The 18,278-nt window shown below is 40.1% G+C and overlaps 1 protein-coding gene across 4 annotated transcripts in view; it reads right to left on the minus strand.

Annotated features, from left to right (window-relative positions):
* Window positions 1-18,278, minus strand: part of LOC147365857 (coiled-coil domain-containing protein 162-like) — a 210,639-nt gene that overhangs the window by 142,631 nt on the left and 49,730 nt on the right. For all 4 annotated transcript variants that reach the window (XR_015132916.1, XM_086317383.1, XM_086317382.1 and 1 more), the window contains exons 11-14: window positions 13,270-13,419; window positions 3,084-3,196; window positions 2,593-2,728; window positions 2,140-2,343 (exon numbers count right to left, since the gene is read on the minus strand). Coding sequence is in view for 3 of the 4 variants with exons in the window: in XM_086317383.1 (XP_086173509.1) it covers window positions 2,140-2,343; window positions 2,593-2,728; window positions 3,084-3,196; window positions 13,270-13,419 (603 nt within the window). In the remaining variant the exon portion in view is untranslated. The remainder of the gene's footprint in view (window positions 1-2,139; window positions 2,344-2,592; window positions 2,729-3,083; window positions 3,197-13,269; window positions 13,420-18,278) is intronic.

Raw genomic sequence — 18,278 nt, forward strand, 5'->3', positions numbered from 1 at the left:
TCTGCCACATGCCTAAAGTAGGCACGTGGCAAAGTGCCCATGACAGGCCGTAGGGGCTTTCCTTTTTTGGTATTATCATTGAGCAAATGTGTGTTAATACCAGCCTAAGATTTTCCTTATGGGATCAAACACACTGGGCCCAGGGAAGAGGGTTTCCATCTCAGTTGCTTCTTCTTTACCTCTGCTGGCTGCTAAGCCCAAAAATCTTTCTCCAGGTAGCCTTAGCCCTGGCCTGGTAAGATCAGTCCAACAAATTAGCATCTGTTCCTTTCATCCTCTACATGAGAAAGAATCACATAGTTAGTCTGGGCATTCTAGATTAAATGCTGACATGGCCACATACAAGGAGTGCAGCTAAATCACATGGTCCTATTAAAGACCTCGAAGAAAGGCTACCTCCTTGAGTTTCTCACACTAAAGTAGTACCTGCTGGCAGTTTCTTAAGGGTGATGTTATTCCTACCATTTGTGAGACCATAGGAAAGAAAAACTGTGTTACCCTTGAGAAACTCCTCCTACAATCAATGGGACAGGATAGGATTTGTCTTCCCTCTCCTCCTTCCTTTCCACCCTACCCCATCCTAGAAAAACAAACTGGGAGAAGGGCGCAGTGGTAAGAAAGATCTTTTTTTAATCTATTAGCAAATAACACACCCAGATGTGGTATAAGACAGGCTGGATATTAGCAAGACAAAAGATGTGTTTGTTTTATGGGTGTGTTTGTTTCAAAAGTGTCTTAACCCTCCTCTCCAGTTCCACTGAGGGACATATTAACTGAACTTGGCTCACCATAAATTAGGATCAAGGGAAGAAGGAAGAAAGGTAAAAAGGGAAATCTGTGTACAGTGAGGAGAGGGGAGGGGGAAATTGATAGGGAAGAAGACCAAAAAGAAGAATTTCCCAGTTACTTAGTAAGTTGGACTTGAAATGACTAGGCAGGAAAACTAAGAAAATGTTTTCTAATATCCAGAGCTGAATTATTCAATACAGTAGGCTCTAATCACATGTGGCTACGGAGCACATGAAATGTGGCTTGTCTGAGTTGAGAGGTACTATACCTGTACATATGAGCTGCATACTAACAACCGGTTTTGAAGATTTAGTATGAAAAAATATATAATATCTCATCAATGATTTCTTTATATTGATTACATGTTAGAAGGATGATATTTTAAATACACTGGGTTTAAATAGATTACATTATTAAAATTAATTTCATGTTTCTTATATGTGGCTATTAGAAAATTGTATATGACATCTGTGGTTTGTGTTGTATTTCTACTGGACAGCACTACTCCAGACTGCATATGAGCAACAGTTGATAATAAGATTTCATATCCTTAATAAAACAAGTCAACAGTCATACAAATTTAAAATATGACCTATTTAGTAGCTAAGTAGATATTATTTTTCACATTTGTCAAGCTAGTATCTTTTAAGAAGATGAAAAATTCATATTAAATCCTACCATCAAGAATAAACGTTCTGGAGATTAAGATGAACATATTGCAAAAGTGTCTACAATATTTCAAGAAAATATATTTTTCAGCTTTACTCCCAAAGAAAGGGATTTAATATGAGATTTAATATGATTTTTTTGAGATTATATAAAAATATATCCAAGAGATATTAAAAGCACCAAGGGACTAGCAGGTTTTAGGAGGGATAGAAGAATCCAATATTTGTATCTTTCAAGTTTTTTTCCTACATTTATTTTTTAATCTTTTTTTTTTTTTAATTGGGGCTTAGAAAACAGAAAAGAGGCAAAAAAAAAAAATACTTCTTGCAATGTCAAGGAGGGTCTTATAAGAATTTCTCTGTAAGGACATGTGGTTCTCTGAAAGGGCTCCTCTTGGTCTGTTCACTATAAAGTGGATAAATCAGCAGCTGAAATGCCTGCCTTCCTTCCTATTGTGGTTTCCAGGCCTTCATGTTCTCTGCCTATGTCCTGCTCTCAAGTGGACACTGTATTTATTGTGGTTAAAAAGCCATTTCCCTTTTCACTGCAATTTTTCAAAAAAGTTATTTTCCTAGAAACTCCCACCTGTTACTTCATCATTTTAACTGATTCCAGGTGCTAAGAAGAAGTGGCTTAGAAGACAAGATAATCATGGGAAAAAAACTGTAACACAATCCTCACCCTGTGCTCGGCAGGTGTCCCGTGGGCATAGTGGTGAGCGCCTAGGCCTTGCGAGGTGCCCATGCCTCCTTTTGCTTTATTTACCCAGGAACTGTCTTCTGAGGTAGGGACCAGGCTCCCTGAAACCAAGGTAAGGCCTGAAGTGTTGATCGTCAGTGTTCGCTCAACAGATCTAAAATAGTTTAGAATTCCTAAGCAGATGCGCTGAAACAAAGAAAGAACAGGGTCATGACCCTGCCTTTGCTGGCCCACCCTACACAGTGAAACTTACTAGGGTCCCAGAAGTTGGCAGGTCAACCCTACTGCTGAGAGAGGAACATACCACCCTCCAAAAGGCCTGATTTCATGGAAGAATCAGAACAAAGTGTAAAAATGCACATTACTGGAGCAGCAGGAAAGCCCCCTTTACAGGACAACCAAACAATTCAGATGCATGCAAGACCATCCACATACCTGCAGCTCCCGGATCCTCAGGTGACGCAGATACAGAAAGGACAAGTAGGTCCCCCTCATCAGGACAGGATCCCTGTTACTGGGCCCAGTCCCGTCATCCAAGCCCAGCAGCTGTAGGGCCACTGCATAACTGTAACTTTAGCAGGCAGGAAAAACAGAACAAATGCCTTTCACCTCAAAGTGGTTGAGAAAATTCACATACAGCATACTAAAGTCATTTTATTTAATTTCACAATAGCTACTCTTAAAATCCACTGGAAGGAAAATAATGGCTCTATATGTACAAATTTAAAAGAAATTTCTCTTAGCAATCACTCTCATTAAAAATTTAGTCCTAGGGTGAAACATTAGTTACCTGGTCGGCTATAACACTACTTTTATTTCAGCCTTAAATATTTTTTAGTTAACTTGTAACTGACATATTAATCATTCAGTTTTTTCCCAGTGTTTAATCCATTTTCTTGAGTCACCATTAAGTGATTTCATTTTACCCTGTCTCTTTCTTCTGCTTCACAGGCTTATTAGCACACTGGCTAAGATTTATTAGTGCTGGGTCATTTTCATCTCGTTGCACTGAAAGGTCATCTTCCTTAGTGTTTTCATTCTAGGAAAAAAGTAGCATTAGTTGAATTACATAAACATTTGCAATCTTATTAACAAAATCAAAGTTGGGTTATCACAAAAGTAAATCTCTTGATCCAAGGCATATTTACATGAACAAGTAGAAGAGCATTATGATCGATTTCAACCTGACATATGAAAATCTGGGTTTCTAAAATAAATTAGAGGTCACTATTTTTACTATGATTCATTTTATGAAAAGAAGACCCATGCATTTGTAGATGTTTGGAACCCTGAAGCTCTCTAATCTAGTCTTGTCCCAGACAAGATGACATTTCCAGGCTCCAGGGGGTAGGCTAGGAGCCATAGCTTTTCTCTGATAGGTTTGTGACTCTTTCAGGCTTCTAAAATTACCCAGAATTACACACAAAGGAATAGAAAGTGACGTCAAGTTACAGTGAATGACTTTGAAGGAATGACTGAACAAACTACAAACATACTGTTGGACTGGCAGGTCACTGGGAAGAAAGGAAGGGGGCACAGCAGGCTAGGGTGAGTAAAGACAGAGAGCCCAGCATCCTCCGGGAACAATGAGCTAACCATAGCCCACAGAGACAAACTGCTCAGGAAATGCTGAAAGTCCACAAGTGTATCTCCCTAAGAGAACTGGACACAAAGCAGGTTAGCAGAGGGCTGATGAGAAAGCAGAACGTCACCAACTGTGTTCTTTCTCTCTTCCTGGGTAGGTACTTTGACATTTACTCTACCTTGTGTCTGGATCTTCACCAGAATGGCTGAGTTCATGTATTTTGACAGTTCTGAGATTTCCACTGATTGCAAATCTCATTTTCTCCTGGAAAACTGGCAGGGGCAGTGGAGTGGGAAATAGAGTGGAGGGAATAATTAGGGGGAAAGTAAGCCTATTAAGTATTTCCCACCTGCCCAAATGTCTCTACAGTTTACTTGTGTATACCCACAGAATAAAAAGACTGGAAGGATGATATAGACCAAATGCTAGCAATACTGTTATATTGGGGTGATAAAATAATGGGCGATCTGTATATTCTTCCTTGAACTTTTCTATATTTTCCAAATTTTCTGTGATAAATACATGTCATTATTGTCATAAGAAAATGTTTCTTTTTAAAATGTTCTACTGAACTTAATGAGGGAAGCCAGGAAAAAGGTGTTTCATGAACTTCCTATACAAGTTCAGGGAACATACAACACCACTTTTGTGAGCGCACACCACATACTCACACATTATCGCTGGAGATGGAGGGGAACAAGAACAGAGATAGGGGAAAATGGCTATCCTCTTCTTCCCTCTTTGGTGTGGCCAGTGAGAAGAAGCAAAAGAAGAAGCAAAGGATACAGTGTTTTTTGACACTTTACCATAAAGTTAAAGAACAGTGACCAATTTAAACCATATCTTAGAAATATAATCAGTAGCAGTATTTAATGTCCATACAAAGCCATTTTCATAAACAGGTGTTTGGGGGGAGAATGGCATTGGACACAATGACTTAATTACAGGTCTGGGAAGATCCATGCAGGACTAGCTGATTCTTCTTCTGATCAGGACTGCAGTTAAATTAAGTTTTCTTCAAAAGAATATCCAAAAATGCAGTCCATTTGGATCAGAATTATCTCTTTCTAGTTATATACTTTTGTCAATTAACAATGACATGAAATTTTGATATTGTTTCTTTACCTCCCAAACCTAGATCTTTACGTGAATGTCAAATTAGAGTTGTGTTTACAAAGAGTGGCCAGTCTTCCATGCTAATATTAAATAAAATGCCAATTTACACTGTAATAGAAACATGACAAACATTATCAATATTTAGACAAGCATATTCAATGTTAAAATGGATGTGGGAAAACAGGTTTTCTTATAACTTGCTAATTAGGAAAATTGGTATCACCACTTTGGCAGGATTTATGAAAAATTTCAAATGTGCACATTCTGTAACTTAGAAAGTCAGCTTCTAAATATCTATGCAAAAGAGACACATCTCTGCACAGGAGGCATAAACAAGAAAGTTCAGTAACCATCGTTTCTATTAATAATAGGGGTAAAATTGCAACAAGCATCCATAGAAGGGTGGCTGCGAGATCATAGTATATAAGAAGGTATAGTGCAGCCATTAAAAAGAACAGCAGAGACAAGCCTCTAAGATGTACTGTTTGGTGAAAAAAGTACATTGCAGAAAAATATCCATAGGGTATGACAGATGGTTCATATAGAAAACTAAAATATAAAATTATACTGTGTATATATACATATATGTATATAAATAGGGACATATGTATGGATGAAAATGCATTGAAAAGGCTGAAGCAATACCAGTATAAACCTGAGGTAGTGAAATAGGGGGCACAAGTACTAGAGTCCCCATTAGTACATTTAGTTTTTACTTTTGTAGTTCAAAGTTGATTTTTTAGAAACTCCTTACAGAGAAAAATGGTAACTTTATAATGAAGAAACCTGGCAAACATTAATAGCTTCACCATGTGGTCAGAATGAACATCCCAATGATGTCATGTTGGTGGCGTTTTTCTCTGATATGATGTGATGAGAAGGGCACTTCACCTCTGGGGTGTTCTTACCCAAAACCTATAATCCCAGTGTAACCACTAAAAAAACATCTGACAAACTCAAATTAGGAAACATTCTACAGGTTGCCTGGCCAGTACTGCTAAAGATTGTCAAGGTCATGATAAACAAAGACAGACTAAGGAACAGGCACAGACCTGAGGAGACTGGGGAGATGTGACAATCCAACGCATTGTGGTGCCCTGAGAACTCTTTGTACTTGGAAACTCTTTGTACTGTCTTTGCAACCTTTCTGTAAATCTGCTGCTGCTGCTAAGTCGCTTCAGTCATGTCCAACTCTGTGTGACCCCATAGACGGCAGCTCACCAGGCTCCCCCATCCCTGGGATTCTCCAGGCAAGAACACTGGAGTGGGTTGCCATTTCCTTCTCCAATGCATGAAAGTGAAAAGTGAAAGTGAAGTCGCTCAGTTGTGTCCGACCCTAGCGACCTCATGGACTGCAGCCTACCAGGCTCCTCCACCCATGGGATTTTCCGGGCAAGAGTACTGGAGTGGGTTGCCATTGCCTTCTCATCTGTAAATCTAAAACTACTCAAAAATTAAAAAAAAAAAAAAAAAAAAAAAACTCTCGAAAGAGAGGTTACTGGCCAAGAGTATTCACTAAGAATTTTTCAAAAACTGTTCTGAAGTTGCTGTGCAGTTAGTGCCTGTATTCTCTCAGAACTGTCAAAATGAACGGTACTGTGAGGTTTGCTTTCTTTCATGCAGAAGGGCCTTAAGAAAGTTATTTTTCATAGGATATTAGTGTTCAGAATCAGGATGCTGCTCAGCATATACACACTAAAATTCATACTTGACTGCTGCTGCTGCTGCTGCTGCTGCTAAGTCACTTCAGTCGTGTCTGAGTCTGTGCAACCCCAGAGATGGCAGCCCACCAGGCTCCCCTGTCCCTGCGATTCTCCAGGCAAGAATATTGGAGTGGGTTGCCATTTCCTTCTCCAATGCATAAAAGTGAAAAGTGAAAGTGAAGTCGCTCAGTCATGTCCGACTCTTAGCAACTTCGTGGACTGCAGCCCACCAGGCTCCCCGGTCCATGGGATTTTCCAACTTGACTGCTACATGCTTGCAAAATAGTAACAGAGCTTTAAAATTCATACCCACATTCCCAGTTGCCACCTTTTACTTAATCCTAATTTCATCTCACTAGTATTCAACATTCAGAATGGCAACAACATTACCACTGATGCACTGATATTGTATAAAGTGCTTGACCAAAGCAGAAATACTGGAGTTCACAAAGTATCACCCACAGGAAAATGTGAAGGAAGATGGCCACTGCCTATTGGTTGCTGCCTCAGGATTTGCTCTTTAAACCCTGTCCTATTTTCTGTTCCCTACTTGGATACCTCTTTCACAGCTTGTGTGCATGGCTGATTCCTTGTTCATCAAATTTCAGTTCAGATGAACCCTTTTTTGAAAGATCTTGGCTGAACTCCCTACCAGAGGGTGCTCCTCTCTACCCCATTGCCCTCTACTTCTTGGTTTTCTGCATGGCACCCACACATTAGAGATGCAGATTTACTTCTTTTTTTTTTAAATTTATTTTTAAATTTTATTTTATTTTTAAACTTTACAATATTGCATTGGTTTTGTCAAATATCGAAATGAATCCGCCATTTACTTCTTTGTTCACTTGTTAATTGCATGTTTCATTCCCTAAGCCAGCACAATTCCTGGCACTAAAGCAGTAGCCATGCAATTATTACTGAACAAATGAATAGGCAACTGAAAAACTTTTTTGACACTAATATGGGTAATGTGTGTGTGTGTGTGTGTGTGTATGTGTGTTATGTTTCCTCCCATGTTCCACTTCCAGACTCTACAGATACTCTAAGTCTCTTTGGGTCTATATACCATAAATCAGCTTAAAAATGCAGCACTCACATTTCTCTTCCTTTGGTCAATTTCAAGAACAATTTTACAAGTCAGTAACTAGCCAGATAAGACCTTTTCATTTGAAAAGACCCTGATGCTGGGAAAGATTGAGGGCAGGAGGAGAAGGGGATGACAGAGGATGAGATGGTTGGATGGCATCACCAACTCAATGGACATGAGTTTGGGTAAACTCCGGGAGCTGGTGATGGACAGGGAGGCCTGGTGTGCTGTGGTTCATGGGGTTGCAAAGAGTTGGACACGACTGAACAACTGAACTGAACTGAACTAGCCAGAAAGTGATATTCTTTATCTTCTTTCCACCCTCCTTTCATCCTATTGGCCCCGAGGAGTTTAGTTTCCTCTGCTCTCACAGCCAAGGAAGAAAACAGATTTGTGGTGATGGCCCTCAGATGTTAATATCAGAACTTCCTGGGTAATTTCATCAGCATCTTTGACTATCAGGATCCTAGGAACAGAGGTCCTGTTCAGAGATACTTGAGTTGACTCTGCCTTCACCCCACTCCCTTTTTCCATACTCCTTGTCTCCTTCCCCACAAGTCTGGTTCAAGAAGCAGAAGAGCAAGATGTTTTTAAAATGTCCCTTTGTTAGTAGAAGGTCTTCTTGAATGCTGACATATATCTCACTGTGAAATGGCAATGGAATATGAACTATGTAGCAAATTTTTCAACTCTGGCAGGATATTAGCTGAGGAGGGGCTATCACTGGTAGCTGCACACCCTGTTGGGCAATTCAGGGGCCAGGGAGAGCCATGATATGGTAGGCTGCATCTCTTCCTGGTCTGTGTGGCCAACTCATTATTCATTAGATGCTCTAGAGTTTCTAGATTGAAAAGGTATAGAAGGTGCGTGTGTGGACACGGGCATGCTTCCGGCCTGTGTTTGCTTACAGTCAACCTGCAACTCATTAGATGCATTTCAGGCTTCACTTTTCCCCCATGCCCACCCCCAGATGGTGGACCATGATAGTGCTTCTTCCTCTAGCATTTTACTAAACTTCTCTATACCTGTGACTTTATGTGTAATTTTTAGTCACTCTATAATTATCTTTAGGGGTGAAAGTAGTAATTATGCAGAATGGGCTCACTATAAATTTATGTCCTCTTACTTCGACTGGGCTCTGTGAACTACACTGTCATCCTTCTATTTTTTTCTCACTAGTGGTTCTGTGGCCTCCCCATAGTGATACACCTCCTCATGTGTCACTCACACTGTCCACCTTACTAATGCTGACTTCTTCCTCCTCTTTCTGAATGAGTCAGGGCCATTCACAAGCTCCTGTATCTTATCTTTCTGCACCTGAAAATTCTATGTACCTTTCTGCACCTGAAAATTCATTCACCGCAAGGGAACTGACGCCATCCTCCCTTTCTCAAAATTACTCCTCTGCCTGGTTTCTTCATCTCATTCCCCCAGGGTCATCAGTTTCTTAAATTTATTCTTTGATGTTTTTCATCTCTTCTCCACTCCTCCTTCCACTCAGACTATAAACACACTGGTATTGCTATCTTAAATAGCAAATGAAACAAAACTTTTTTTTTTAGAGCAACAAACAAATAATAGCTGATTACAGCTTCACATATACAGCCTTGACGTACTCCTTTTCCTATTTGGAACCAGTCTGTTGTTCCATGTCCAGTTCTAACTGTTGCTTCCTGACTTGCATATAGGTTTCTCAAGAGGCAGGTCAGGTGGTCTTGTATTCCCATCTCTTTCAGAATTTTCCACAGTTTGTTGTGATCCACACAGTCAAAGGCTTTGGTATAGTCAAGAAAGCAGAAATAGATGTTTTTCTGGAACTCTCTTGCTTTTTCGATGATCCAGCGGATGTTGGCAATTTGATCTCTGGTTCCTCTGCCTTTTCTAAAACCAGCTTGAACATCTGAAAGTTCACGGTTCACGAATTGCTGAAGCCTGGCTTGGAGAATTTTAAGCATTACTTTACTAGCGTGTGAGATGAGTGCAACTGTGCGGTAGTTTGAGCATTCTTTGGCATTGCCTTTCTTTGGGATTGGAATGAAAACTGACCTTTTCCAGTCCTGTGGCCACTGCTGAGTTTTCCAAATTTGCTGGCATATTGAGTGCAGCACTTTCACAGCATCATCTTTCAGGATTTGAAATAGCTCAACTGGAATTCCATCACCTCCACTACCTTTGTTCGTAGTGATGCTTTCTAAGGCCCACTTGACTTCACATTCCAGGGTGTCTGGCTCTAGGTGAGTGATCACACCATCATGGTTATCTGGGTCATGATGATCTTTTTTGTACAGTTCTTCTGTGTATTCTTGCCACTTCTTCTTAATATCTTCTGCTTCTGTTAGGTCCATACCATTTCTGTCCTTTATCGAGCCCATCTTTGCATGAAACGTTCCCTTGGTATCTCTAGTTTTCTTGAAGGGATCTCTAGTCTTTCCCATTCTGTCATTTTCCTCTATTTCTTTGCACTGATCGCTGAGGAAGGCTTTCTTATCTCTTCTTGCTATTCTTTGGAACTCTGCATTCAGATACTTATACCTTTCCTTTTCTCCTTTACTTTTTGCTTCTCTTCTTTTCACAGCTATTTGTAAGACTTCCTCAGACAGCCATTTTGCTTTTTTGCATTTCTTTTCCATGGGGATGGTCTTGATCCCTGTCTCCTGTACAATGTCATGAACCTCCATCCATAGTCCATCAGGCACTCTGTCTATCAGATCTAGTCCCTTAAATCTATTTCTCACTTCCACTGTATAATCATAAGGGATTTTATTTAGGTCATACCTGAATGGTCTAATGGTTTTCCCCACTTTCTTCAATTTAAGTCTGAATTTGGCAATAAGGAGTTCATAGTCTGAGCCACAGTCAGCTCCCGGTCTTGTTTTTGCTGACTGTATAGAGCTTCTCCAACTTTGGCTGCAAAGAATATAATCAATCTGATTTCGGTGTTGACCATCTGGTGATGTCCACGTGTAGAGTCTTCTCTTGTGTTGTTGGAAGAGGGTGTTTGCTATGACCAGTGTGTTGTCTTGGCAAAACTCTATTAGCCTTTGCCCTGCTTCATTCTGTATTCCAAGGCCAAATTTGCCTGTTACTCCAGGTGTTTCTTGACTTCCTACTTTTGAATTCCAGTCATGAAACAAAAGACTGGTTCCAAATAGGAAAAGGAGTACGTCAAGGCTGTATATTGTCACCCTGCTTATTTAACTTATATGCAGAATACATCATGAGAAACACTGGGCTGGAAGAAGCACAAGCTGGAATCAAGACTGCCGGGAGAAATATCAATAACCTCAGATATGCAGATGACACCACCCTTATGGCAGAAAGTGAAGAGGACCTAAAAAGCCTCTTGATGAAAGTGAAAGAGGAGAATGAAAAAGTTGGCTTAAAGCTCAACATTCAGAAAACTAAGAACATGGCATCTGGTCCCATCACTTCATGGGAAATAGATGGGGAAACAATGGAAACAGTGTCAGACTTTATTTTTGGGGGCTCCAAAATCACTACAGATGGTGATTTCAGCCATGAAATTAAATGACACTTACTCCTTGGAAGGAAAGTTATGACCAACCTAGATAGTATATTCAAAAACAGAGCCATTACTTTGCCAACAAAGGTCCATGTAGTCAAGGCTGTGGTTTTTCCAGTAGTCATTTATGGATGTGAGAGTTGGACTGTGAAGAAAGCTGAGCACCAAAGAATTGATGCTTTTGAACTGTGGTGTTGGAGAAGACTCTTGAGAGTCCCTTGTACTGCAAGGACATCCAACCAGTCCGTCCTAAAGGAGATCAGTCCTGGGTGTTCTTTGGAAGGAGTGATGCTAAAGCTGAAACTCCAGTACTTTGGCCACCTCATGTGAAGAGTTGACTCATTGGAAAAGATCTGATGCTGGGAGGGATTGGGGGCAGGAGGAGAAGGGGATGACAGAGGATGAGATGGCTGGATGGCATCACCAACTCAATGGACGTGAGTTTGAGTGTCTTCCGGGAGTTGGTGATGGACAGGGAGGCCTGGTGTGCTGCAGTTCTGACTGAGTGACTGAACTGAACTGAACAGCTTCAAAAAATCTTATAGCTCTAATGCACTTTGCTCATGGTCCAAAGGTTAAGGATCTGCCATGTGATGCAGGGAACATGGGTTCGATCTCTGGTTCATGAACTGAGATCTCACATGGCTTGGGGCAACTGAGCCCCAGTGCCATAGCTACAGAGTCTGTGCTCTCTGGAGCCTGAATGCTGCAACTAAGACCCGACACAGCCAAATAAATTTTAAAAAATCTTATAGTTCCGTTGCAAAGATAAGTATCCACTAGCTTTGTATAGAAACTTTCCTTCATTGGTAAACTCCATGCCTATCCTATATAGTAGCTATCTATCTGACTTCCCTGCCTCCAATCTTTCCCTCTTTCAATCCAACTGATACCCAGTTGCCACATTAATCCTCCTATGGATTAAGCACAAATTCCTTAGTCTGGAATTCTGGGCATTCACAAGGTACCTCTCCTCCCTGTTAAAAAAACTTCTCTTCACTCTATTTCCACATGAATCTTCCACTCAACCCAACTGAGCTTGAACACTCCATATACAGTATCTCCTCTGCATTGTTGTTCAAGTTTCTCTTCTAGAATAGGCTGCCTACTTCCTTCTCCACTACCACTTTCCTAAGCCTCATGCTTCCTTCAGAAAGTGAAAGTGAAGTCGCTCAGTCATGTCTGCCTCTTTGTGACCCCATGGACTGTAGCCTACCAGGTTCCACCATCCATGGGATTTTCCAGGCAAGAATACTGGAGTGGGTTGCCGTTTCCTTCTCCAGGAGATCTTTCCAACCCAGGGACTAACCTGGATCTCCTGCCTTGTAGGCAGACGCTTCACCATCTGAGCCAGCAGGGAAGTCTCTAGTGGCTCAAAGAAAATTTCTAAGGTCTATAAACAGATGGTGAGTTGAACAGAAAGGCATATTGGTTATTTCTTCCTGTTGTACCTGGTGGAGGTTGATGTTGCTATATATTTATGACCAAATCTCCCATATTTGGTCATAGTTGCCCTGGGAAGCCACATGTGTTGAATGAGACTAAGGCAGAAAGTTTGCTTCCTTCAAGCCCAGCTCAATTTCCTCCTCCTTCAAGAGATTTCCCCCAATAGAACCAACCCTGTGAAGACCACACTCCCTGTAAACACTCACAATATTTAAAGACAGTGAAAGTGAAAGTAAAGTCACTCAGTTATGGTCGACTCTTTGCAACCCCATGGACTATAGGAAAAGATTTCTCCTACCAGGCTCATCCATGGGATTTTCCAGGCAAGAATACTGGAGTGGGTTGCCATTTCCTTCTCCAGGGGATCTTCCCAACCCAGGGATCGAACCCCGGGTCTCCTGAGTTGTGGGCAGATGCTTTACCATCTGAGCCATGTCCAACTCACTAGTATTCAGCACTAGAGTGCGCAACTCTGCATTGGTACTTATCCCTTGAGTATAAACCCTGGTAGCAAGAACATATTGTATTATACTTCTTTATATTCCTCTTTTGGGGGAGGATCCCTAAAAACCTACCAAAGTAAATTTCTAAGGTCTATAAACAGGTGGTGAGTTGAACAGAGAGGCATATTGGTTATTTCTTCCTGTTGTACCTGGTAGAGGTTGATGTTCCTATAAATAGTCTCCCAGATTTGGTCATAGTTGCCCTGGGAAGCCACACATGTTGGATGAGATGAAGCCAGCAAGACTGTCTTTGCAGCATGATCCTGGAGCACTTGCATTACTCGCTCAGGATTGGAAATCTTGAGTAGAACACAGAGAAGAGATGGTTGGGAGAAGGGTTATTCCATTCTTCTCAGCAAGAATTTGGTCACATGCACATGAATGATAAGAAGTCCCAGGTGGGACTTTATTCATTTAAAAAATAAAAGTAAACTCAAACATCGTAGTTCCCTTAGGCATGTTCCTCCAAAGAATACTACGTATTCAAATATACATAAGCAACTAATTAAAAAGTTCTGTGACAACCCTTGAAACACAGTAGCAAGTAGCACCCTGACACATGTTGTGGCACCAATGAAAAGATAAACTCTCATCACTTTTGGGTTTGTCTACTCTTAGGAAGTTGCCAGGAGATGGAGGAGGAGGCATGTAGGTAATGTGAGAAAAGCACAGGCTCTATAAGGACACAGCCCTGGGCTCATATTCCTGCTGAAATCCTGGCTTTTCATGTAGAGCAGGATAAGAACACTAATGAGGTCTCTCCCAGAATTGGTGCATGCTTGGCATGTAGTAGATGCTGAATAAATGTTCCTCTAGAGGTAAAAACTCACAGTCCCAGAGCTGAACTTCTACTTTAGTGATACACATATTACTATATTTCAATTATTTTAATACCACAAGGAACCTTCAAGATTATTTAGTCCTATCTCTATCAAAATTCCAATTTTTTTTTTTTTTTTTTTTTGGCTAAAGGAGAAAAATTCATCCTAAAATGCATATGGGATCTCACGTTCAGTCATGTCTGACTCTTTGTGACCCCGTGGACTGTAGATCGCCAGGTACCTCTGTCCATGGGATTGTCCTGGCAAGAATACTGGAATGGGTTGCCATTTCCTCCCCCAGGGGATCTTCCTAACACAGGGACTGAACCTGCATCTCCTGTGGCTCCTGCACTGGCAGGTGGATTCTTTACCACCGAGCCACCTGGGAAGCCCCAAATAGCCAAAATAATTTTGAAAAACAAAAACAAAGTTGGAAGACTCAAAATCCCTGATTTCAAAACATATTACAAAGCTACCTTAGTCAAAATGGCATGGTACTGGTGTACATTGGACATACAGACCAGTGGAATAAAATGGCAAGCTTAGAAATAAACTTCTGAGTGCATAATCAAATGATCTTAGTAAAGGTGCCAACACCATGCAAAAGAGAAGGAACAAGGGACATATGTATAACTATGATTGATCCATGTTGATGTATGGCAGAAACCAACACAATACTGTAATTATCCTTCAACTAAAAATAAATAAATTAAGAAAAAAAAAGAGTAGGGACAGTCTCTTCAACAAATGGTGCTGGGGAAAAAAATGGATATTCACATACAATATAATAAAGTTGGATCCTTATACCATATATAAAAGTTAACTCAAAATGGATTAAAAATCTAAACGTAAGACCTAAAACTATAAAAGTCTTAATAGAAAATGGAGAAATTTTCATGATATTGAAATTCAATGATTTCTTGGATATGACACAAAATGAACAGGCCAAAAAAGAAAAAAATAGATGAATGTGACTCAATCAAACTTAAACAATTCTGTGTATCAAAGGAAAAAATTAACAGAGTGAAAAGGCAACTTAAATAATGAGAGAATAATTTGCAAATAATGTATATGATAAGGGGGTAATGTCCAGAATGTATAAGGAAAACTACAATTCAACAATAAAAAAATAAAATAACTCAATCAAAAATAGGCAAAGAACTTCAAGGAAAAAGAAAGAACTTCAAAGGAATTTCTCCAAATATGATATAAAAATGGCCAAAAATCATATGAAAAAGTGCTCAAAATTACTAATCATTAGAGAAATTCAAACTCTTGCCTAGAAAATCCCATGGACGGAGGAGCCTGGTAGGCTGCAGTCCATGGGGTTGCTAACAGTCAGACACGACTGAGTGACTTCACTTTCACTTTTCACTTTCATGCACTGGAGAAGGAAATGGCAACCCACTCCAGTGTTCTTGCCTGGAGAATCCCAGGGATGGGGGAAACCTCGTGGGCTGCCGTCTATGGGGTTGCACAGAGTCGGACACGACTGAAGCGACTTAACAGCAGCAGCAGCAGAGAAATTCAAAAAGGAAAAAAAATCACATTGAAACATCACTTCATATCTACTAAGATGACTAATATTAAAAAAAGAAAGAAAATAACAAGTGTTAATGAGGATATGGAGAAACTGAACCCTTCTGCACTATTGCTGAGGTTGTAAAATGCTGCAACTACTATGGAAAATATGATGGTGCTTCCTCAAAAAGAGTTAAAAAGAGAATTATATTATGGTCCAGAAATTCTACTTCTGGGTATATATACAAAAGAACTGAAAGCAGGATTTCAAAGAGTTATTTTCATATCCATCTTAACAGTAGTCTTATTCACAATAGCCATGAGGTAAAAGCAACCAAAATGTTCAACAACAAATGAATAGACAAAATGTAGTGGATACATACAAAGAAATATTCAACCTCAAAAAGGAAGGAAATTCTAACAAATTCTGTGAATGAACCTTTAGGATATTATGGAGGGTAAAATAAGCAGTCACAAAAAGACAAATCCTGTATAATTCCATAATATGTGGTGCCTGGAGTAGTCAAACTCACAGAAACAGAAAGCAGAATGTTGGTTACTAGAATTTAGAGGGAGAGAGGAATGAGGAGTAATTATTTAATGGGTAAAGAGTTTCAGTCTGCCAGATGAAAAGAGTTCTGGAGATGGATGTTGGTGATGGCTGTATAACTTTATGAACTTACTTAATACAACTGAACTGTACACTGAAAAATGGTTAAATGGCAAATTTCAGGTTATGTATAATTTTACCACAATTTGAGGGAAGAGAAGGAAAAAATAATATAAAAGGATGTTGCATAACCCTCACTTCATTTTCGCCAATGTAATTTCTTGCAAAATTATAGTACAATATCACAAGCTAGATACTGGCTTGTATATTGACTGTCACGATATATAATACACAGTATACAGTACAGATTCATCATAAGGATCCTTCATATTACCCATCTATAATTATACTTCATCTCCTTCCCCACCATTCTCTTATTAACCCCCAGAATCCATGAATCTGTTCTCCATTTCTATAATTCTGTCATTTTAAGAGTTTGCAGGGCTTCCCTGATAGCTCAGTTAATAAAGATTAACTGCAATGCAGGAGACCCCAGTTCGATTCCTAACAAAAGCAGAAGATATTAAGAAAATGTGGCAAGAATACACAGAAGAACTATACAAAAAAGATCTTCATGACCCAGATAACCATGATGGTGTGATCACTCACCTAGAGCCAAACATCCTGGAATGTGAAGTCAAGTGGGCCTTAGGAAGCATCACTACAAACAAAGCTGGTGGAGGTGATGGAATTCCAGTTGAGCTATTTCAAATCCTAAAAGATGATGCTTTAAAGTGCTGCACCCAATATGCCAGCAAATTTGGAAAACTCAGCAGTGGCCACAGGACTGGAAAAGGTCAATTTTCATTCCAATCCCAAAGAAAGACAATGTAAAGAATGTTCAAACTAGCGCACAATTGCACTCATCTCACATGCTAGGAAAGTAACACTCAAAAATCTCCAAGCCAGGCTTCAATAGTACATGAACCATGAACTTCCAGATGTTCAAGCTGGATTTAGAAAAGGTAGAGGAACCAGAGATCAAATTGCCAACATCCACTGGATCATCAAAAAAACAAGAGAGTTTCAGAAAAACATCTACTTCTGCTTTACTGACTATGCCAAAGCTTTGACTGTGTGGATCACAATAAACTGTGGAAAATTCTTAAAGAGATGGGAATACCAGACCACCTGACCTGACTCATGAGAAATCTGTATGCAGGTCAAGAAGCAACAGTTAGAACTGGACGTGGAACAACAGACTGGTTCCAAATTGGGAAAGGAGTATGTCAAGACTGCATATTGTCACCCTGCTCATTTAACTTATATGCAGAGTACATCATGAAAAATGCTGGACTGGATGAAGCATGGCTGGAATCAAGACTGCCAGGAGAAATATCAATATGTAGACGCACCACACTTATGGCAGAAAGTGAAGAGGACCTAAAGAGCCTCTTGATAAAAGTGAAAGAGTAAAGTGAAGAAATTGGCTTAAAGCTCAACATTCAGAAAACTAAGATCATGGCATCTGGTCCAGTAACTTCATGGCAAATAGATGGGGAAACAATGGAAACAGTGACATACTTCATTTTCTTGGGCTCCAAAATCACTGAAGATGGTGACTGCAGCCATGGAATTCAAAGATACTTGCTCCTTGGAAGAAAGGCTATGACCAACCTACACAGCATATTAAAAAGCAGAGACATTATTTTGCCAACAAATGTCCATCTAGTCAAAGCTATGGTTTTTCAGTACTCACATATGAATGTGAGAGTTCGACGATAAAGAAAGCTGTGTGTTGAAGAATTGATGCTTTTGAACTGTAGTGTTGGAGAAGACTCTTGAGAGTCCTTTGGACTTCAAGGAAATCAAACCAGTCCATCCTAAAGGAAATCAGTCCTGAATATTCATTGGAAGGACTGATGCTGAAGCTGAAGCTGAAACTCCAATACTTTGGCCACCTGATGCAAAAAAAAAGTGACTCATTGGAAAAAACCTGATGCTGGGAAAGATTGAAGGCAGGAGGAGAAGGGGACTGCAGAGGATGAGATTGGTTGGATAGCATCACTGACTCTATGGACATGAGTTTGAGCAAGCTCCAGGAGTTGGTAATGGACAGGGAAGCCTGGTGTGCTGCAGTCCATGGGATTGCAAAGAGTTGGAAATGACCAAGCGACTGAACTGAACTGAAGAGTGTTGTGTAAATGGAATCATGCAGTCTTTATGGGTTGAGTTTTTTATTCACACAGTTCTCTGACGATTCATC

This window comes from Bos grunniens, chromosome 9 (genome assembly GCF_055505025.1).
Source record: "Bos grunniens cultivar Pamir isolate PY7600 chromosome 9, Bosgru_T2T1.0, whole genome shotgun sequence".
NCBI classification, from domain to species: domain Eukaryota; kingdom Metazoa; phylum Chordata; class Mammalia; order Artiodactyla; family Bovidae; genus Bos; species Bos grunniens.